The 23,244-nt window shown below is 37.2% G+C and overlaps 1 protein-coding gene across 2 annotated transcripts in view; it reads left to right on the plus strand.

Moving 5' to 3' along the window:
• Positions 1-21,363, plus strand: part of LOC149559791 (uncharacterized) — a 64,623-nt gene extending 43,260 nt beyond the window's left edge. For both annotated transcript variants that reach the window (XM_089824291.1, XM_089824292.1), the window contains exon 4: positions 21,074-21,363. In XM_089824291.1, the coding sequence (XP_089680417.1) occupies positions 21,074-21,289 (216 nt within the window). In that variant the 3' untranslated portion in view covers positions 21,290-21,363. The remainder of the gene's footprint in view (positions 1-21,073) is intronic.
• Positions 21,364-23,244: the final 1,881 nt, after the last annotated feature.

Here is a 23,244-nt window from a genome sequence, read left to right on the forward strand (position 1 = left end):
GCAAACTGTGAAGGAGCATTCTATTCTTTTTGTATAGTTGTATATGGTTTTAAATTTGAATCACATATAAATTTTGTCTTCTTTAGGCAGTTGACAACACAAGTTTTAGACTATTTTGTCAGAACTTCACTATCCTTGTAAAAACTTTCCCACTTTATTTGGTGTCTTTTAAACCAAGGTCTCCCTATTGGTAGTAGGTGAACTTAGTTGGGTGTTCTCAATCCTCTTCTTCTTCTTTAGGCGGTTGACAACACAAGTTTTAGACTATTTTGTCAGAACTTCGCTATCCTTGAGGAAAAACTTTCCAACTTTATTTAGTGTCTTTTAAACCAAGGTCTCCCTATTGGTAGTAGGTGAACTTAGTTGGGTGTTCTCAATCCTCTTCTTCATGTCATGGAAAAGATAGAAATCTCATGTACATTTTCTATTCTTTTCCCCGCAAAGCTTATGCTACTTTAAATTATACTCTATGACTTCTTTAGGACTTTTATGTTGAACCTTATTCATGACATTTGATATTTTGGGAGATTGACATGAAACTTTTACTAAGTTTAGTTATTTTTGATGATATATATTCTCTATTCTATGATTCTTTTTGATGGTCTATTGCACATTTTAGTTGCAAGAAAATAGAATTACACTTCAAGTTACTCAAGTTAAGATTCTTTTGGGTTATTGAAATGATAAACCATGTATAGTTATTAGTATTCCAATGACATCTTCTAGGATAAGTCTCTCTTCATGAATATTGATATAGATATACATAGTTCTCAGTTTGATAGAGAACAATTTTCACATACTAAGACACTAAATAATATGTATATATTAAGTACTATTTTGAATTTAGAATAATCCTTCCTCTTGAACTACTTAGAGAACGTCTTTAAGAAATCTCTCCTATAATGATAATAAATTTTATTATTTTATTATTTTAGGCAAAGGTGGGCGGAGCCACTAAATAATATTTAATAATAAGATGCTAGTTTGAGAACTCCATAGGGAAAGAACTAGCAAGAAAACCCTATTTCATCATTCATATACAATAGAAGCAAATGAGCACAATGTCCAAGCATCATAGATTAAATCAGACCTTGTTAGTATACCATCATCACTCAAAGAATCATAAAGAATAGAGTGGAATCACTCTAAATACAAAGTGATAAAAGTCTTTGAGCTAAGCTACATCCATGGGAAGGATTATCTAAACAAGAATTTCCCAAAGTTGCCATAAGATCCTGTTAGAATATATAGTCCACTAATATAACTGGGGGGGGGGGTGGTGTGAATCAACTATCCAACTATTACCACAATCATTAACTTTAAACAAAGTTAACCATGTAAGTAATATAAACTGAAACCACAACAAGTTGCTCATACACTATCAACACCAAATATGTTAACTAGGGAAACCCTTGATCAGAGGGAAAACCCTGGTGGGGATGGTATCGAAAAGATGATGTACTAATATAAATATTCCTTATTAGAGGATACACCTTGTTAGGAGTCCGTTACAACATTCAATACATATGAGTCCCTGTTAGGAGATTTTGAATCCCTATTAGGAGATTCCAATCCTATTAAGATTGTGCAAACACTGTTAGGAGTTGTGGAAGATAGCTAGACCCACTATCCAAAAAAATCCAAGGTTAAGATCAAAGAACCCACTATCCAAATGATCTCTGTATTATTCCTTGTAGAATAATAGAACTAAAATGTACTTCCTCCTCTATCTCTATCCTATCAACAAGACTTCTACTCCTTCAGATCTTGTAACCAGATCTTATACTGTGCATCCAATGATCCCTTGGATCGCTTACGCACATTCAACAAGCATTTTTCTCTTTCTCCCACTGCGCACTAATACTACCCATTCCACTTGATCCTCTTAATCAAGACTCTCACATAAGCAAAGAAAACAATTTTCCTTTATACGTATCTTCATAATAATTCGTTGAGTTGGCCTTGAGGCTTTCCCAATGAATTAAAATAAGATAATTAATTAATTTACAATTATAACAACACTATCAACTCACAATCTATACAAAACTTCATATGTGTGAAACCATGTCTTGCGCACATGCTGGTGTCACCACACGATTGTCCTCTATCACTATGTAATTGTGCATCTCTTCATTACATCTAAGATGAAAGATATCGATAGATCATCAGAACTCTATTTTACAATGCTTTGTTTTTACACTGCTTCTAGAAAATCAAGTGTAACTTTCATACAAAATTGACTCAAACTTAGTCCTCTTAACCATGTCATCAGGACAACCTCAGGAATATGTCCTCCAGTACGCATCATCTAAAAATTCCTCAACTTATGTGCTATTGGATACAATTGTTTTTGATTAGATAAACAGGTTTTATAGGGAACCTGAAACCCGAAAGTTAGTACATAAGAAGGCTGATAATAAGCGTGACAACCCAGCCAAAAAAGTATAAGTTTAAAGGTTGATAATAAGCATTAAGCCCAGTGAAAGGAAAAAGTACTAAGAAAAGACCAGGAAAAGGAAACTATCAAAGCCATGGCCAAAAGCCAGCACAAAAAGCCAAAAGACAGCGATAAACAAAAGAATAGGCAAGAATTATTCTTCGTTCTTTCGCTCCAAATCATGCATCACCTGAGCAGCCTCAAAGGCCTGCTGATTCTCCTCCATTTCCATCTGTTGCACTCTTTGATTCCCCTGGTCCTGAGCTGGAGTGGAGTTGTCCTTTGCAGGGTCATCCTCCGTTCTGGCCTCGTCCCTATCATTTCCATCCTCATCATCGTACATTTCTCTATCTTTGATCCAACCCATGAGAGAGATGATGATGTTGTTGATGGAGCTTAACAAGGAAAATATCTGATTAGCAAGGTTGTGATTGTAGTTTTCCAGATTGTGTATCTTCTATTCCTCCAGAGTGAGCCTATCAGCCGAATCTGTCCTCTTGTTGGCATCCATTCCTTCCCTTGTTGCCTCAATGTGTTTCACCTGGTCTTTAACCTCCTCAAGCTCGTGGAAAATCCATTTGATTGATATGAAATTATCAATCATGCTATTGCGAGCATTATTTAAAAGATTCATCCCTGTCTCCCTGGCTTTGTCCGAAATAGCCACAATCGCCAGATCAGTTAATTCATCTAGCCGCTGCTCTTCTTGATTATCCATTAGGATTTGGGGATTCATGGCCTCCCAAAAGATTCCCATTTTGGCGGTCTTGACATTGAAATTAATCCACACTTTCCTCCTATCCTTGGTCTACACTTCCCCTTCTGCATACCTAGCTTTCTCCTCTTTCTGCTCCTCAGGGTGGAGATGGATAGGAGAAAGGGCAGCACAGACATCTCCTCATATTGAGAGTGCACATCCTCCAGACTCTCCCTCTTGTGCTTCTTCCTTCCACTATCCACCTTTGTTTCCTCCTGCGCCTCCTTCACCACCTCCTCAGACTTCGGATCCTCCTCATCGTCGCTGCTTCCCTCCTCAGCCTTCTCAGCTTGCTTCTGCCCGAGATCCCTAGGGCTTTTTCTGCTTCGGGTTATGGGGAAGGGGGATTTTTTAACATGGTAAGTTGCAACTTTCCCTGAGGAGGAGATCCCGCCTTTCTTAGAACTGAGGCTTTGAATGTCATCCGAGTCAAAGGAGTAACTGGAACTTCCAGACTCCACAGTCTCTGTTTGAGGGGTGCATTGCTAATAGTCTGAGCTTTGAAGTGCTCATGGATAAGAAGTAGCAGCCCCTCATGCAGAGCTGGGTTAGCAATGGGCTTCTTTTTGAAGCTGTCCATCACCTTACTCATAGAGGTTAACAGATAAAAAGGAAAAGAAATTTTGGCTTTCTTTCGGAAATGATTTAAAATAACAAAGTGATGGGTACGGGCTCTATCAAACCTTGGTCCAAAGTGATATACTCAATAACAGCTTTCAGCACATACCTCCACCGCTTCTTCATGGAGTCGAGGACATAGTAGGTGTCAATTTTTTTAACGCCTTCAATTCCTTCTCACTCTCCACAAAATCCCTTATCCCATTGGCTGAGAGCTTCTTATCCCTGAAGAATTTGAAACCCTCGATAGGGATCTCGGTGACAGCCGTGATCACCTCCTCCGTTATCCGGAAGTTGATGCCATTCACCTTAACCCTGCCATCTTTCCAAGACCCCACCATACTGTTAGTCACCTCCTGATTAAAACCGTACAACTTCATGAGATACTTGGTTACCCCACCCTTATTCAGCTTTTCCCAAACTTTCGGCCTGCTTCTCCATTTCTCAAAGTCCCTCGCCGGCTCCTTTTTGCATCTCTTGCCCACCATCTCCTCACTCTGCACACCTGCTTTACTCATAAGATCTTCACTGTGAGACTGGAAAGGACCGCCGAGATTAAGCAAGGAGCAGAGAAAAATAACTCTATTGTTGCCCCTGAAACGATTGCAATAAACAACCCACATAGCGTGGCAATTAATCAATGAAGGATTTCTGTATTTACGGATTCCCATTTTTCTATTATGAAAAGTACCCATATATCTTAACCCTTTCATATTCATAATTACAACTTGATATCTTTCGTACTTCCTTGGATTTTCTCCAAGTCGATCAGACACTTGACGTTCGCCGGCAAAGAAGTTCTGGGAAGCCAAGTCATTTTTTGGTCTGTGCCGACCCCTATATTTGCCAACCTGTCGGCAACCGGGTTTGCTTCTCAGAAAGTATGGGTGACATGGAATTTTTTGAATTTTGCAAGGGTCTCTCTCGTCTCATTGATAAGATTTGTAATCATCCAAGAAGGATACGAATTGCCATTAATGCACTTAATAATGTTATTCGAGTCCCCCTCCAGGCATAAATTGGTGACCCCAATTTCAAAAGCCAATTTAACTGCATTGCACGCAGTGTTGGCTTCCGCAAAGTGATTTGTTTGGAAACCCAACGGGAGAGCGAAAGCCGCAATACTATCTCCATTTTCATTTCTAACCACACCTCCACTACTCGAGGATCCAGGGTTGCCCTTGGAGGCTCCGTCGAAGTTGGCTTTGTGCCAGCCTTCAAGGGGGAGGTGCCACTTGGCTTCTTGTCTTTTTCTCATTTTTTCTTTTACCTTCTCCTTCTTCCTGCCTCCTGTCTCAAAAGCTCCTCCCTTCCTTACGAAAATATTTTCCTTTATGTTACTGAAGATCTTCCTTCCAACAACCAAAGCCGGCTCCTCCCTGTCTTTGAAAATCCGGTTGTTTCTCTTCTTCCATATGCTCCAACAAAAATGGGGCAAGAGCTAGGAGCTGATTTCCTTCAAGGCAGACCCATTGAACATACCTTGCCATTGGCAGAAAAAGTCCAGGAGGTTGGAAGGAATGCGCCAGCTATGGTCAAGGTCCTGGGTGAGGAAGTCCCAGACTGTTCTGGAGTAAGAGCAAAGAACGATCAAATGATTGCTTGTCACTGACTCGTCTTTGCATAAAACACATCTGCTGGGCATGATATGACCTCTTTTAATGAGATTTTCCTTGGTGAGATTTTTGTCCTGAAGTGCCAACCAAAAAAACATGTTGACTTTTGGCATTAGGCCCGGGAGCCAGGCCCTCAACCAAGTGGGGGACCCATTTGTACTCCATAAAGTAGAGTACCCAGAGGCAACCGAATAGAGCCCATTGGTATTATCCCTCCAAACCAGTTCATCCTTGTTAGTGCTGAGGGATAAGGAATTAAGCATGATCATAATTGGTTTGAGTTCCTCTGAGATAATAGAAAGGTCCTTCCATCCCTGTTCAGTCCTGTAGTTACTGACTTTGTGCCCAAAAAGGTTGATGCAATCATTAGCCCAAACACCATAGGTAGGGTTATTAATGAGTGGGCCCTCAGAAAGCTAGCTGTCTGACCAGAGTAGAATGTTCTCCCCATTTCCTAGCTTCCAGGAGACCTTAGAGTTAGCCAAATCCCTAGCTTTTAAGAAACCATTCCAAACAACTGAGCCTCTGGGTAAATCCTCACTGAAAAGAGTGAATTGAAAAGAGGGCCTTTTTATATACTTGTTCACCACAGTGTCTCTCCATTCCCCCGTGCTACTAAAGATGCGCCGGATTTGCTTTGCCAGGAGGGCCTTGTTGATATGAGTGAGCTTCTTGATCCCCAGACCCCCATTCTTTTTAGGGAGACAAACTTTGTCCCAAGCAACAAGGGGGTACCTTTTATTCCTATCAGTTCTCGTCCATAAAAAATACCTTTGGATTTTCTCCATTCTCTCGGCATATTTTTCAGGTATGGTGAAAAGGGTCAGGGCATATATTGGCAGGTTTTGAAGGATAGATTTAACCAATTGACATTTTCCAGCTTGGCTGAGAGAGGCTCCTTTCCAGCCAGCCAGCTTCTTACTGAACCTATCCAAGATGTCGTTCCAGAAGGAATCAGAGGGGGTCATGCCCAAGGGGAGACCAAGGTAGGTAGAAGGAAGCTTCCCCACTTGACAACCCAAGATTCTGGAGATTCTCTGCTGTCTTCCCTCCAGAGTGTTGATAAAGAAAATAGAGCTTTCGTCCCAATTGATGAGCTTCCCCGAGCCTCTGGAATAGGTGTCCAAAGTGTCTTTCAAAGCCTTGGCCTCCCTGACCGAAGCCTCTCCTCCCATAATGGTATCATCAACAAATTGCTAATGCGTGAAGGGAGTGCATTTGGAAGAAGGTTTAAAGCCTTTGATCCTTCCATCTTTCTTTTTCTTCTCCATGAGTCTGCCAATACATTCCGCCAGGATGATGAAGAGAATCGGTGAAAGAGGATCTCCCTGACGAAGGCCTCTAGTAGGTTTGAAGAAATCAAAGGGGGATCCATTCACTAAAACAGCTAGCGAGGGGGTCGTGACTAGCTGGGAAATTAGCTTGCAAGATTTGACATCAAAGCCAAAAGCCTTCAACACCAACTCCAAAAAGGACCAATCCACCCAGTCGTAAGCTTTAGACATGTCAAGTTTGAGTAACATCCCTTCTCTCTTACCAGCTTCCATAGAGTGAATCACTTCATGCACCATGATAATCGAATCTAAAATCTGTCTGCCCGGGACAAAACCAGATTGTTGTCGAGAAATAATTAGGGGGAGGAGCTTAAGAAGCCTCAAAGTGAGCACCTTTGAGATGATCTTATAAAATGAGTTGCATAAGATGATGGGTCTGAACTTATCCAGAGTGTCAGCCCTTGGCACTTTGGGAATAAGAACTAAGAAAGTGGAGTTGATTTCCTTCAGAATGCTTCTGGCTCCAAAGAATTCTTGAATTGCCTTAACAACATCCTTCATAATGATAGGCCAATACATTTGGAAAAAGAAGGTAGGAAAACCATCAGGTCCAGGCGACTTATCCGCCGGAAGAGAAAAAAGAGCTTCTCTCACTTCAGAATCAGAAGGAATGGCCCAGATCATATTATTATGGTACGGTTGGAGGATCTGAGGGATATAAGAGAAAATGTCGTCCTAGTCCACCTTAGAGAGAAAAGGATCCCAAGAAAGAAGGGAGGAGAAGAAAGAGACAGCTTCAAGTGAAATATCATCTTCCTTAGTCAGCACACCCTGGTCTTTCTTCAGGCCAGAAATCTTGTTATTAGCTCTATGTTTAAGAGTGGATAAATGGAAGAACTTTGTGTTCTGGTCTCCTTCCTTGAGCCAGTTGATTCTAGATCTCTGCCTCCAGAAATTTTCCTCTTTACTAATGATTTCATGTAAATCAGACAGGATGGACAACTCTACATCTCTACTCGAGGCATCATACCCATTTTCCTGAATGGAGGCTTGGATGGAAGAGAGATTAGAAGAAAGATCCTCTTTCATAGAGAATAAATGACCAAAATCCGACTTATTCCAAGCTTTTAACATCCTTTTAACATTATTGAGTTTTCTTGCTACCCTGAACATAGGAGTGCCTTCCACATCTATGCTCCACCAGCCCTTTATTCTCTCTAGAAGGTCAGGGTGGGAGGTCCACATTTTCTCGAAACAGAATGGAGGAGGTCTACAGGGGTCAAAAGGGACAATCGAGAGGGAGATGGGGGAGTGTTCGGACCCAATTCTAGGCAAAAGAGCTATTTTGCAGGAAGAGGACTGCAGCTAATCATGAGAAATGAGGGCTCTATCCAATCTAACCTGAATACACTCCTTACCTAAGCGTTTATTGGACCAAGTAAAGTTACCACCCATAAGGTCTAGATCCAGAAAGGCCAAATCATTGATAAAGTTTGAAAGATCATGCTTACTATCCCAGTCATGAGGCAGACTGCCCTTCTTCTCCTTATCCAGAAGAGGGGTATTGAAATCTCCTATAATGATGCCTTTTTTCAAGTTGCTATTCTGAACCAGCCCTATTGCTTTGGACCAGTAGGATTTTTTTCTCTCTTGTTGTTGGGGGCATAAATGTTGAGCAAGAACTAAAATTCATTGGAATGAATATTATACACTTTACAAAACAGAACGTTACTAGCATTGGAAACCAATTCTACCCTGAAAAGTTTTGACTTATATAAAGTTAGCAGGCCCCCGGAGGCTCCATCAGAGTCCGCAACCTCTCCGCTCATCATGTTACTGAACTCTATGTTTCTCAAAGAATCCTTTTTCATTTTTGTTTCTTGGATCATCAAAATATCTAGTCTCTGGTCTCTAATCAAATTCCTAATGATTTCTTGTTTATGGGCGCCATTTAGGCCCCTAATATTCCATGAGATGATCTTCATTTTTTACTCTTTGAAAAGTCCTTCAGGGTGCTTTGGCACCCATTCGCCAAACACCTTCTAGTCTCCTCTTCTCTGGACTCCCTTTCTGATTTCCTGCCTGCTTTGGTTGTAGAGCCCACATCTGGTTTGCAATTGCTCCTGGTCACTGCTGGAGAAGCCTTGGACGGATCTCTGATTTGATTCTTCCTAAGTATCTCTTCCTTCTTTTTGAACTTCAAGGATCTAGAAGCCTTATTAGCATTCCTTGGGGTGCTATGAAGATCAACCCTTTGGTCTTGATCTTTCACCAAATTCTCCTTATTTCCTGTTCTAGTCGGTGCATCTTTGGTGGAGACCAAGTTTTCCTGTGGGTCCTGGAAGATGATAATTTCCCTATTATCTCTTCCGTGGAGCCCAGAACCGGCTGCTCCTCTCTAGGGGGAAGGTCCAAAACTTCCTCTTGAAGACTTTCTGTGAGACACCCTTAACTTCCTCTTCTCCAGGCTTGAGGGTCCTTTCCTTGACCTGATCATCCCCTAATGGCTAGGGTTCGGTAAAAGGTAGAGAGGAACTGGGATTGAGTAACTCTCTTTCTTTACTTGTCTTTCCCTGAGGTGCTTGATCTGTCCTCTTTGGGGCTTCTGTTGCATCCTGGGTCTCCGTAGATAGGTCCTTCTGGCCTTGTGTTCTGGTCTTTTTTTTCAAAACTTTCTTCATCCTCTGTTGAGAAGAAGAAGGGGGATTCTGCTTTCTAGTCATCTTAGATTTCGGGCACTGAAATGCCTTATGACCGGTTTTTAGACAATGAAATCACCCAAAAGGAACACTTTCAAAGTCCAGCTACTGGATATGGGTACCAAGTTTGGACTGAAAACAAACCATTTTGAGCATATCCTCCTCTTCCCTTACTCCAACACAGATCCTCGCATAAGTCAGCCTACTCTTCGAAGCAGTGATTGGGTCGATCGAGAGAAGCTCTCCGAAAGAGCTGGCCACTCCCTTGAAGACATCCTCATTCCAGAACTCCATTGGTAGCCCTGGGAGTCTGACCCATACCGAAGCTTGCTGGAGGAAAGCTTCGTTTAAGTCCAACTGGGACGACCATCTCTGAAGCATGAGGGTGGCCCTTCCAAAGCTCCAGGGACTTTCACACAGAATGTTAGCCATGTCCTCTTGACAGGTGAACTTAAAAGAAAGGAAACCCTTGTCCAGTTGTTGGATACAATTGTTAATTGTGTATTGTCTTTGATATTACACAAATGTCATATCAGTCATCAGACAGAGTCTACCGAGCTCAGATGATCAGCAAAGCAATTTACAATGTCTACCGAACATTTCTGAACATTACACAGTAAAGTTAGTTCTTACCGAACTCACTCGGGCATCAAAGGATTGTGTAGCAGAAAGTTAGTGTTAACCGAGCTCCCAAGGTTAACAAAAGAAAGCTAGTTCTTACCGAGCTCAGTCGGGCATCAAAGGATTTTGTAGCAGAAAGTTAGTGTTAACCGAGCTCTCAGGGTTAACAAAGGTAAGTTAATGTCTACCGAGCTCACTCGGTCATCAAAGGAAACGTGGCAGAGAGTTAGCTTCTACCGAGTTCACAAGGTCAGCAAAGGAAGGTCAGTGCTAACCGAGTTCACTCAGTCTCCAAAGGACTTTTGCAGAGTTTGCAGTGTTTACCGAGATTCACTTGGTTAACACTAGAAAACTATTCTGGAGCAGTGGTTACCGAGCTGGGTCGGCCAGTGAAGGATTTTATTATTTTGATATTAAATTCAATTGTTTTGTGCAGCTGACTGATGTAATGATTTTTTCAGTTGTTATAACTTATATTTGAGCCAACTTGATAATCTGGAAGGTATATATATAGATGTTCAAGTTGTGAATTGAAGAGTGTGTGAATATATGGATGAGAATTGAATAAGCGAATATTGAGTGAATTCTGATGAAGGATTAGATATCCTAGAGGAGATGCAAAGTTGTATTCGATCAGTCAGGATCCAATAAAGCAGAATAGAGATCTGTAATCAGCAAAAGATAAGTTGCATATCATTTAGGTCACTTCATTGTTGCTTTCTAATCATTGTAACAGTGAATCTAGAATCTCTTTACAGAGTTGGTTTAACAGCCATTTTGTAAATCCTCTAACAAGGTGACAGTTCAGTTGAATTGTTCTATAGACCTCTAACCAGGACACTCCTAATAGGGTGATTAAATTCTCTAACAAGGTCACACCTAACAGTGTGTTTTGTAACCTTTAACAGGGTTGGCTCTTAACAGGGCTCACTTCAGAAGAGTGAAAATTGGTGACTAGTTACTTGGTTTTTTCCATATTGGGTTTCCACGTTAAATCTGATGTCTCTTGTGTTCATTTATTTAACCTTTGCATACATATTAAATAACTATGAATGCTAGATGATCAGTAATTAGTTAATCTACCGAGTTACAGCATTCCTACACTGTTTATCGAGTATCAGTAGTAAGTAAGCATTATAGACATCTAAGGAATTTTTGAAATATTTTTGTGGTAATTGATTCACCCCTCCCCTCTCAGTTACTTCATCTATATTTCCAAGAATTGGTATCAGAGCATTTGGTGCTTGCAGGATAAGATTTCAAGGATCTAAGCCAAAGATCAGGATGTCTTATAAGAGGGAAATTCCAAGACTTAATAGGGACAACTTCTCAGCGTGGCAAAGGTTGATGAGACTTCATCTAGCTTCTATTCGAGATACATGACTAAAATACTTTGATGAAAAATATCCATAACGAGCTGGTACACTATCTGTCAATGATATTGCTGAAAAGAAGACCCACAACATTATGATGATAGATATAGCATTTGGTCTAAGTTATGAAGAATTTGATGACATCAAGGATTGCAAATCTGCTTTTGAAATGTGAGAAAAGCTGAAAGAAATCTATGGAGGAGATGATAATATAAGACGAGCCAAAGAAGAAAGTCTGAGAGGACAATTTGATCAGATGAGGATGAGAGAGGATGAAAACATTGCAAAATATGTTGAAAGAGTCAAAGCATGTGTTAGTGCAATCAAAGCATCTGGAGGAGATATCAAGGAAGAGACAGTTATAAGTAAAGTTCTCAGAACATTACTACCCATTTATGCAATCAGAGTTTGTGCAATTCAAGAAAGAAGATGTGAAGCAAATCATAAGATAAATCTAGAGGCCATAGTTGGAAGATTAACTGCATTTGAACTAGACAACTTTGACAACTATGTTCCAGCTTCCAAGAACATTGAGTCAGCATTTGAAGCCAAGCTTTCATTCAAGGAGAAAAGCAAAAAGAAAAATGAATCTCAGTTAGAAAATGAAGATGAATCAGACCAAAGTTCAGACAGTGATCTTGAGGTGATTGAAGCTCTACTAACAAGGAAATATTCTAGAGGCAGAGGAAAATATAAAGGTAAAGTTTCTCTAATTTGTTTTTCATGTGAAGAAGTTGGTCATATTGCTACTAGGTGCCAAACAAGCAGAACAAAGATGAGAAGAAAGGTTACAAGCACAATGGCAAGAAAGACTTCAAATCATTCAAGGATAAAGGTAAGAAAACATGTTTTATGGCTAAAGATTCTAATGATTCTAATAATGAAGAAAAAGATGAAATTGTCTACATTGCTGTGAAAAATGAGTCTGATAATGATGAAGAAATGACACTCATTTCTCATATGAGCAAAAATGATACATGGATCATAGATAGTAGTTGTTCTCATCACATGATTGGTGATAAAACTAAGTTTGAATACTTTGAAGACTATGATGGTGGCAGTGTAAGATTTGGTAACAATGAACCTTGTTGTATAAAAGGAAGAGAAAGAATCTCTCTAACCAAAGAACCTATATGTGATAATGCTTATTGGGTAGAAGGACTAAAGCATAATTTGTTGAGTGTGGTACAACTACTCAATAATGGATTCAAAGTAGAATTCATGCATGGAAAAGCAAGATTTATAGATGGCAAAAGAAAACTGATTGGATCAGGCACTCAAACAAAAGGTAACTTATTTTATCTTGAACTTGGTGAATGTTCATGTTTTATTGCTCAAGTTGAAGAAAGTTGGTTATGGCATAAAAGGTTGTGTCATATCAATTTTGATAATTTGGTGAAGATAAGAAAATTCAAGAAAGTAAGGGGCATTCCTAACATAAAGAAACCTGAGGTCGGTATATGCAAGAATTGTCAGATTGGTAAAATGGGAAAGACTAGTTTTAAAAGTAAAAACTATCAGTCTGAAGATATATTAGAAATTTTGCATACTAATTTATGTGGACCCATTGGAATTGAAAACTATACTGGAGAAAAGTTCTTCATTCTTTTTGTTGATGATTACTCAAGAATGATGACTATCATGTATCTAAGGAACAAATTAGAAGCATTTGAGAAATTCAAATGGTATTTGGCCAGAGTAGAAAAGGAAACAGGGAAAAGATTGAAATGCTTGAGGTCAGATAGAGGAGGAGAATTCATTTCACATGAGTTCAATAATTTTTGCATTGAAAGAGGAATCAAAAGATAGGTATCAGCCCCTGGAACTCCTGAGCAAAATGGAATAGCTGAAAGGAGGAATAGATCTATCATGGATTGTGCAAGAACCTTAATGATTGAAAAGAGCATTGCTATCAAATACTAGAAGGAAGCTATTAGCACTCCAGTTCATACCTTGAACCGAGTACAACTAAAAAAGGACTCATTCAAAACTCCCTATAAGCTATGGTATGGCTATAAACCTAATGTGAGTTATCTAAAAGTATTTGGAAGCAAATGTTACATTTTGAAAGAATCTAGAAAACACAAATTTGATGTGAAAAGTGATGAAGGAATATTTTTGGGATACTCTTGCAAAAGTAAAGCATATAGATGTTTGAACTTGTCTACTTATGAAGTCATAGAAAGTGCACATGTGAAAGTTGATGAGTTTGCAAAAAGGACTAAAGAAGAAAGAAAAAGGGAACCAAAAGATTATAGAAGGTTTGTTTTCATTGAACCTGATACAGTACCAATCAATCAGGAATCTTCTACTCCTGAGTCATCAGTCACCGAGTTACAGGAAGTTCAAACCGAGCTACAACAACCTGAGTTACATTCAGATGCTACCGAGCAAGTGTCTACCGAGTCTGAAGGACCCGAGCCAATATCTACCGAGCCAGAACAACCAAAACTTGAAGTTGAAGTGCAAGAGGATAACAATGAAATTCTTTCAAAAGGCAAGGAACCTGTGTTAGCAAAATATGTCAGGAGACATCATTCAGCAGATCAGATCATTGGAGACAAATCTGAAGGAACCATGACAAGAAGTAAGTTGAAAGTTACTTGTTTACTTGTTGATTTTGAACCTAGAAATATCAATGATGCATTGGGAAATGATAGTTGGATTGAGGCTATGAATGAAGAGATAGAATAGATAGAGAAAAACAAGACATGGACTCTTGTACCCAGGCCTAAAGATAAAAATGTGATTGGAACTAAATGGGTATTCAGAAACAAGTTGGATGAAGATGGTAAGGTATCAAGAAAAAAAGCTAGACTAGTATGCAAAGGATATGCTCAAGAAGAAGGAATAGACTATGGAGAAACTTTTGCTCATGTTGCAAGATTGGAAGGAGTCAGAACCTTACTTGCATATGCTGCTCACAAAGGATTCAAAGTTTATCAGATGGATGTTAAGTCAGCATTCCTCAATGGTATACTGGATGAAGAAGTTTACATTGAACAACCTGGAGGTTTTGTTGATCCAGATAAAAGGAACATAGTCTACAAATTACACAAGGCATTGTATGGTTTGAAACAAGCCCCTAGAGCATGGTATGAAAGATTGCATATTATCTTATTCAGATTGGTTTTCAAAGAACTAATGATAACAGTAGCTTATATATAAAGGAAGGACTAGATAATAAGATTGTCTTGGCAGAAATATTTGTAGATGATACTATTTTTACAGGGAATGATGATCTTTGTAAAGAATTTTTAGAGCAAATGAACAAGGAATTTGAAATGTCTATATTTGGTGAAATCAAATTCTTTGTTGGTCTTCAAATTCACCAGAATAAAAATGGTATCTACATCACTCAATCAAAATACATCAAGGAGATATTGAAAAAGTTTGGTATGGAAGATTGTAAACCAGTTGGGACTCCTATGTGTACTGGATTAAAACTTGCCAAGGACGATGAATCAAAAGAAGTAGATCAAACATTGTATAGATCTATGATTGGAAAGTTGCAGTATGTAGTTCATACTATGCCAGATATTGCCCTTGCAGTTGGTATTGTAGCAAGATTTTCAGCAAAAACCAAGAGAAAATCACATGATGACAATCAAAAGAATAATGAGATATTTGAAAGGAACTGAAGATTATGGTTTATGGTACAAATTTGGAGGTAATCTGGATTTGAAAGTGTTTACTGATGTTGATTGGGCAGGAAACCTTGATGACAGAAAAAGTACAAGTGGAGGAGCATTCTTTCTTGGAAAGAGGTTGGTTTCTTGGACAAGCAAAAAGCAGAATTGTACATCTCAATCTATAGCAGAAGGAGATTATGTTGCTGCAGCAGTAAACTGTTCTAATATTGTTTGGTTTAAGTAGTTGTTGGGATGCATGAAGGTGGAAATCAAAAAACCAATTGTTATGTTCTGTGATAATACAAGTGCAATCAACATATCTAAGAATCCAGTGATGCATTCCAAAACCAAGCACATTGTAATAAAATATCATTTTGTCAAAGAATTGGTGCAAGATAAGGAGATCATATTGGAATATGTTCATACAAAGGAACAAATTGCTCACATATTCATGAAGCCATTACCTAAGGATGCATTCTTGTATCGAAGAGGAAAGTTAGGGGTCACTCCCCTATCTGAAGTTCACTAAAATGAAGTCTTAGTGATGCATCAACGCATACCAAGTTGAAGATCTATCAGTTGATGTAGCATAATCAGGTAATATTGCATATGAATCAGTACTAAAGGTACATTAAAATCCATTTGAGTTGTGTTGTCTTTGGCATGTGTTGTCAAAGAGGGAGAGTTTTACTATCATATCTTTCTGAAATTTGTTTGAAAGGGAGAGTTTGCTATGGAATTCCTTCATAGAGGGAGATTACTGAAAGAGGGAGAGTTTGCTATCTAATAGAGAAAGTTGTTCTAACAGAAAAAGACTTGTTAGACTTGTTTTCAAATTTCATTCTACTATGACATGTTGTGTTGCCATCAATGCCAAAGAGGGAGATTGTTGGATACAATTGTTAATTGTGTATTGTCTTTGATGTTACACAAATGTCATATCAGTTATCAGATAGAGTCTACCGAGCTCAGATGATCAGCAAAGCAATTTATAGTGTCTACCGAACATTCCTGAACATTACACAGTAAAGTTAGTTCTTACTGAGCTCACTCGGGCATCAAAGGATTATCTAGCAGAAAGTTAGTGTTAATCGAGCTCCCAAGGTTAACAAAGGAAAGTTAGTTCTTACCGAGCTCACTCGGATATGAAAGGATTTTGTAGCAGAAAGTTAGTGTTAACCAAGCTCCCAGGGTTAACAAAGATAAGTTAAGGTCTACCGAGCTCACTCGGTCATCAAAGAAAATGTGGCAGAGAGTTAGCTTCTACCGAGCTCACAAGGTTAGCAAAGGAAGGTCAGTGCTAACCGAGTTCACTCGGTCTCCAAAGGACTTTTGTAGGGTTTGCAGTGTTTACCGAGATTCACTTGGTTAACACTAGAAAACCATTTTGGAGCAGTGGTTACCAAGCTGGGTCGGCCAGTGAAGGATTTTATTATTTTGATATTAAGTTCAATTGTTTCATGTAGCCGACTAATGTAATGATTTTTTCAATTGTTGTAACTTATATTTGAGCCGACTTGATAATCTGAAAGGTATATATATAGATGCTCAAGTTGTGAATTGAAGAGTGTGTGAATATATGGATGAGAATGGAATAAGTGAATATTGAGTGAATTCTGATGAAGGATTAGATATCCTGGAGGAGATGCAAAGTTGTATTCGATCAGTCAAGATCCAGTAAAGCAGAAAAGAGATATGTAATCAGCAAAAGATAAGTTGCATATCATTCAGGTCACTTCATTGTTGCTTTCCAATCATTGTAACAGTGAATCTAGAATCTCTTTATAGAGTTGGTTTAACAACCATTTTGTAAATCCTCTAACAAGGTGACAGTTCAGTTGAATTGTTCTAAAGACCTCTAACCAGGCCACTCCTAACAGGGTGATTAAATCCTCTAACAAGATCACACCTAACAGTGTGTTTTGTAACCTTTAACAGAGTTGGCTCCTAACAGGGCTCACTTTAGAAGAGTGAAAATTGGTGACTAATTACTTGGTGGTTTTTCCCATATTGGGTTTCCACGTTAAATCTGGTGTCTCTTGTGTTAATTTATTTAACCTTTGCATGCATATTAAATAACTATGAATGCTAGATGATCAGTAATTAGTTAATCTACCGAGTTACAACATTCCTACACTGTTTACCGAGTATCAGTAGTAAGTAAGCATTATAGACATCTAAGGGATTTTTGAAATATTTTTGTGGTAACTGATTCACCCCTCCCCTCTCAGTTACTTCATCTATATTTCCAACATGTGCATCTTAAGATTATTGACTGCTATTCTTCTAGTCTTAACATAATTACTACTATGTTGACATCAATGAAAATTCCAGTGATGAATGAAAAATATTAATACTCTCTAATTCTTAGGATACTCCCCCAATTTAGTATCGTCAACATTCATGCTAACAGGTCCCAGTTGGGAAAAAAACCAACAATACTTCCTGCTACAAACATTCAACAAGCCAGTTGAAGCCATGTGACATGAGCAACAATAGAGACAGAAGTATCAATTCTAATGAGGCCCCAAAATTAACATCTCCACATCAACAACATACCAACACAACCAAATGGATATATAGAAATGTATACAAATTCATCTATGTTTTTCCATATTTTCCAAATCAGTAATGGTAGGGTACAAATAACAATCAACTATTGGGTTGAAGGAGTAGATACTAACATTGTCATACCTCAGATTTGAGAGATAATCTACAAGTTTGTTACCTTCTTGATAGACATGAGATATTCTACATTCACTAAAGGAGTCAATAAGCTTTCAAATACAATCCATAATGTATGCAATCCTCCAATTAGTATTTTTTTGGTGATGCATGAATTAATAATAATAAGAGAATCACCCTCAATATGCACTTTTGTGAAGCCACCCAGTTTTGCCAAAGTAACTCCTTCTACCAGTGCTTGTGCCTCAGCAACATTATTCGTACTTGGTGATAGTGGACAAGTTTTGACTATCAACAACTACCCATCATAATCCTTAATACAAATCCTGATCCGAGAATAACTCTGGTTACCATGCAATGAACCATCAAAGTTAACTTTACAAAATTCACCTTTAGGAGGAATCCATTTGATAGTTTCTCTATCAACAAACCATTGGCCTTTAGGATTAGGATTGTATTCATTGGGATATCTAACCCTTTCCATGATCTCACCATTTTTCCATCGCAAGGAGAAAAAATAATGATTGCATCTATTGTTAATCAAGTTTACATTCACCCTCTTCATAATATTTACCTCAACTTGGCCTTGAACTTGGCTCAAAGAAGAAGATTCGTGTCTAGAAATGCGTCGCTTGTGCTTCCACCATAATGCCCATGTAACAACCACAAGAACACAATTCCAAATGCTCTGAAACAAGGATTCTGGAAATAAAACATGCCATGATTGAAAGAGAGCCCACAAGGTATCAGGAAATAACATATAGTAGCTAAGTTTTGAATGAACAAATTGCCAATATTGCAAGGCAAATGAGCAGTTTAACAAGAGGTGATCAACTATTTCAATTTCTTCATTACAAAGAACACAATTGAAAGGTTGTATTATTCAGAGCATGGCCAATTTATCACTTGTAAGAATACGCTTCCTAAGTGCTAACCAAGAAAAACACCCATCTTTGGGTAGTACAACGTTGTTCCAACACATGGAGAAAGCTCTAGACATGGGCCTCAAATTCTCAATATGATGCATAGCTGCATAACCTTCCTTAATGTTGTATTGGCCATTCATTGTTGGAGCCCATCTAAGGGCATCCTCCTTCTCTGAGAAAAAAAAACTTTACAATCAACGAAGCTGCTTCAAACGTACCTTTTGCTCCTCATCTAGAGGAAGGTCAGAAGGATCCTTCCAAATGACTTTCCCAGAGAATATATCAACAACACAGACATAATGGATCAGTTTATCCTCCCAAGCAATAATAAAAATATCCATAACATCCTGAAATAAAGGCATTTGTGCTAGAGGAGGGTTGTCATTCCAAGAATCCTTCCAAACTAGAACCTTGAATCCGCTATGCACTTCCCATGTTATATTCTTTGAAACTACATCATGAGATGACATCATGAAGTTCCAAATTGTGGAACCCTTAGGAAGGTCAAGGATAGTGGACACACGAGAAGGATCCCCATTATCTAAGTATTTTTGTTGCATGATATGACACCATTTTTTGTTTAGTTTAGAATATAGTTACCTAACTAATTTGCCTCCGAATTCCTTGTTTCTTTTACTTAGATCATGGAGACCCACAGCCCTCGAAGCCTTTGGTTTAGACATGTCTTGTAGTGAAATAAGATGAATCTTTTTGTCCTTTGAGAGATTACCTTTCCATAAAAAGTCTCTGATAAGTTTTTCAATATGATCTATCACCATGACAAGCGCTTTAAGAATTTCTAGATAATAGTTAGGAATTGCAGCTAAGACAAATTTGATCAACAATATCTTGTTAGATAGGGACAACAACCTATCTTTCCGAATTGAAACTCTATTCTTAATTCTATTAATGACAACTGACCAGAAAGTTGGCTTATTTGCCCAACAAAAAATGAAATGCCCAGATATGTAGAAGGTAAATGGTCTATTGTGAAGCCCAAGATGTTAATAATTCGAGTAGCTAGGACATCATTAACATTCAACAAGTAGATTTTTGACTTTTGAACATTTACCTTCTATCCAGGAGTTGAAGTATATAATTCCAAAGTCCTCTTTATTTGTCTTGCTTCAAGGAGGGATGCCTTACCAAAAAATAGTGTGTCATTAGCAAATAAAGAGTGAGTAACCAAAATATTCGTGCAAACAATTTGGACCCCTCTCCACAGTCCTTGCTTGTGTTGTTTCATAATAGTGTGATTAAGAGCCTCATCCATGATAATAAATAGAATTGGAGACAATGCCCCCCCTGCATAACCCCTAGAGATGAGGAGACAAAACCAGCTGAAGCTCCATTGACAATGATTCAAAACTAAGCACTTGATATGAATGCCCTAATCCATTTGCACCAATTTTTCGAGAAGCCAATTTTTTCAAGAACATTAAATAAAAAGTCCCAATTTACTTTGTCATAGGCCTTCATCATATCAAACTTTATGACAAAATGAGGAGTTTTGCTACTATTAATAAGTGCAAGACCTCATGTGCAACCAAAGCACCTTCCATAGTTTCTCTACCCAAAGCAAAACCTCTTTGCTCCAAAGAAATGATGTTTGGATAATATTATTTATTGACTTGTACTATCTTTTGATATTATATATTAGATGGAATTTTAAGGGTAATATTACATATTATTATGTTTTAATCTTTATTCATTATATTATAATAATTATTTATTTAATAAAACCTATATAACTATGTAAATTATAAAATAGTTTAGTAGCTAAATAAAGTTAAGATATAATAGTTATAAAAATTAATTGAATTAGATATATTTTTGTTAATACAAGGAGACTTTTATAGCCACTTATTTAAATAATTTTTTAATTTTATAGAATAATTAAAAATAAATATTATTTACAAATAAACTAACACTGAGGTCTAACTTGAAGGGCTCAAAAGGGAAAGTCTGACTCACCTAGCTTTTGGCCAGTTGTTCCCTGGTTCTTTTGGCCTTTTGCTCTTGGCAGTGTGTTTCATTTTGGGGTTCTAGGAGCCCAATAAAAACCTATTGTTGTGGCTATTATTGTCTTGTTTTTTGTTTTGCCACAATGGTCACCTTTTTTTTAGTGACTTGTTTCTCCTTTGTTGACTCATATAGGGTTTTAGGCACCCTTCAAAACCTGGTTGTATGGCTGATGTGTACTATTTTATTTGTGATGCCACTCTGGTCACTTTTGTTTTGTGACCTGTTCTTCCTTAGGACTTAGTTTGTTTGGTTTGGGCTTTATTGAAAAATCTTGATTTGTAAAGGGTTTCAGGGTCCCTTCAAAGCCTATTTATCTTATCAAACACATAATATATTTATAAGATAGATTAAAAATATTTTATTTTTATGTGTAAAATATCTACTAATATATTTTGTTGGTGTGAATTTAGGCATGGACACGAATCTTAGAAGGAGTGCATACATATGCTCAAGCTATGGTGGGTGGAATTTTAGGTTCTCTCATTGCGATTAGTTGGCATTATCTATGGAAAATTATTGAGTTGATGTGTCTACCAACATTTATTAGATTTCGTATGCTCCTCCATGTGGGTGTACTTATTATGCTTTTAAAAATAACAATAGACAATAAAGCAACTAAAATATGAAAATGTTTTCGCAATAATTTTTGTATTAGTGTTTCAACTAATATTAAGTGGTCCATCATTTATGTTCACTGAAATTATTATCTTTACATATATGTTTATCGTAAGATAGTAACAATTTTGGCAATTTAAGATTTGTATTTTTTTTTGTATCTTTAATAAATTTTTTAATACATATGTAGTTTTTTGAAATTTGTATTGATGTTTTGCTTCACACTCAATTATCGATCATAAAAATATTTTAGTGTAAATATTTAATTTAATTATATATATATATATATATATATATATATATATATATATATATTTTGTGTTTTATTTTCTTAGAATATTAATATAGTTTGCTTAAATAGTTTATTGTTAATGTTAAAACTATACTTTTCTTTAATACAAATTCTATACATTGTATTTACTAAAATAATATAAATTCTATAATATGATACATAGTGTATACTTGTCTTCAATATTATTTTAATCATAATTATATAAAAGTAAAATACAAATCAATAATAAATTTAAATGATATTTAAAAATTATCATAAATAAATTTTAATTTTAAAAAGAAATCTAATTAATATTTAAATAAATATATATTAAATTTATATAACTTGGTGAATTAGCATATTTAGTTTTATCATATATTAAAATGCATTAAGTATGAAATAAATTATTCTATTTAAATTTGATGATAAATAGTTTGAGATTTCAGTATTATAATAGAATATTACATATATTTTCTCAAAAGTATGTGAAATTGAGTCACACTCAAAAAAATTTAAGCTTATGCCAAAACCAAAAATCAAGGGTGGCTAAAGCTATATTAGTAGGGGGATTTATGACTAGGGTCTGTCCAAAATAGTACCATTATCTACTTGTGCTAATGGCTATTATATTGTAGAATGAGTTATTATGTAACCCAAGGAATGATGCAATCAATCCTATATTTTAATAATAAACTCCTAATAACCTATGATTAATCTAATACTTTCCTTAGTCATTAAATTAGATACAATTACAAGTTTATTAGATGTATGATTTTTCGTAAGGCAACGAATAAAATGCCAAGACATAAAAGCTTCATTGATAACACAAACAAGTGAAACAAAATGATATTATCTTGAATTGACGGGATTCAATAATGATCAATAATCAAACAATTATCTATTAAAGAAAAGTAGATATGCATGCATATATAAGCAATACATAATAACTATGAGATATGCAAATGATAACCAATCAATTACAAAAGGTAGAATCATAGGTCCACTAGTGCATCATCCTCCATTGTTCTAAAAAGTATGTGCAACATGTGCAAAAATGAGAATATGATAAGGTGATAGGAGCACTAAAGGGGGATCTCACACATAATGTGGAATGAGATAACAACTAACTTCACCTCAAGTGGTTTTCTCCTATGTTTCTACACAGTAACTAATATGTAAATGCATTATTGTGAGCAAACTAAAGTGTTTAGGATGGAGTCTTTGAGAAGCATTGGCTGCCGGTTGGGCTAGGGTTTTTCCCCTAGCCTGTTCTTGGTGTTTGATCTTTACTATTTTTTTGTTCTGTTTGGATTGTTAGCTACTGGACATAATTTGCGTCGGTGTTTTTGGAGATCTTCTGCAGTCAATTTTGGATTGGGGTTTTATTGTTTGCATGGCAGGGCCTGGGATTTCTTCTCCGTTGGTGAGAACAGATGGTTCTTCTCCAACTATGCATGCAATGCGATCTGAATCGTTTTATTCAGGGGAGAGCTCCAAGCTAAAAAAAGTTAATGGTTGTCTTCCGCGTAGCCATGATCGCCCTGTTCTGGTTATTCCTCCAACGACTGTAATGGAGGACATTGATTATTGGACCAAGCATGCTTTGATATGCAAATTTCTTGGAATCCGAATTTCCCTATCCGCTCTTGAGGCATGGATTCGCCGCTCTTGGCAGGTGGAAGGCGATATGGAGAT

This window comes from Cupressus sempervirens, chromosome 4 (genome assembly GCF_028749045.1).
Source record: "Cupressus sempervirens isolate cs-2001-9-10 chromosome 4, ASM2874904v1, whole genome shotgun sequence".
NCBI lineage: Eukaryota > Viridiplantae > Streptophyta > Pinopsida > Cupressales > Cupressaceae > Cupressus > Cupressus sempervirens.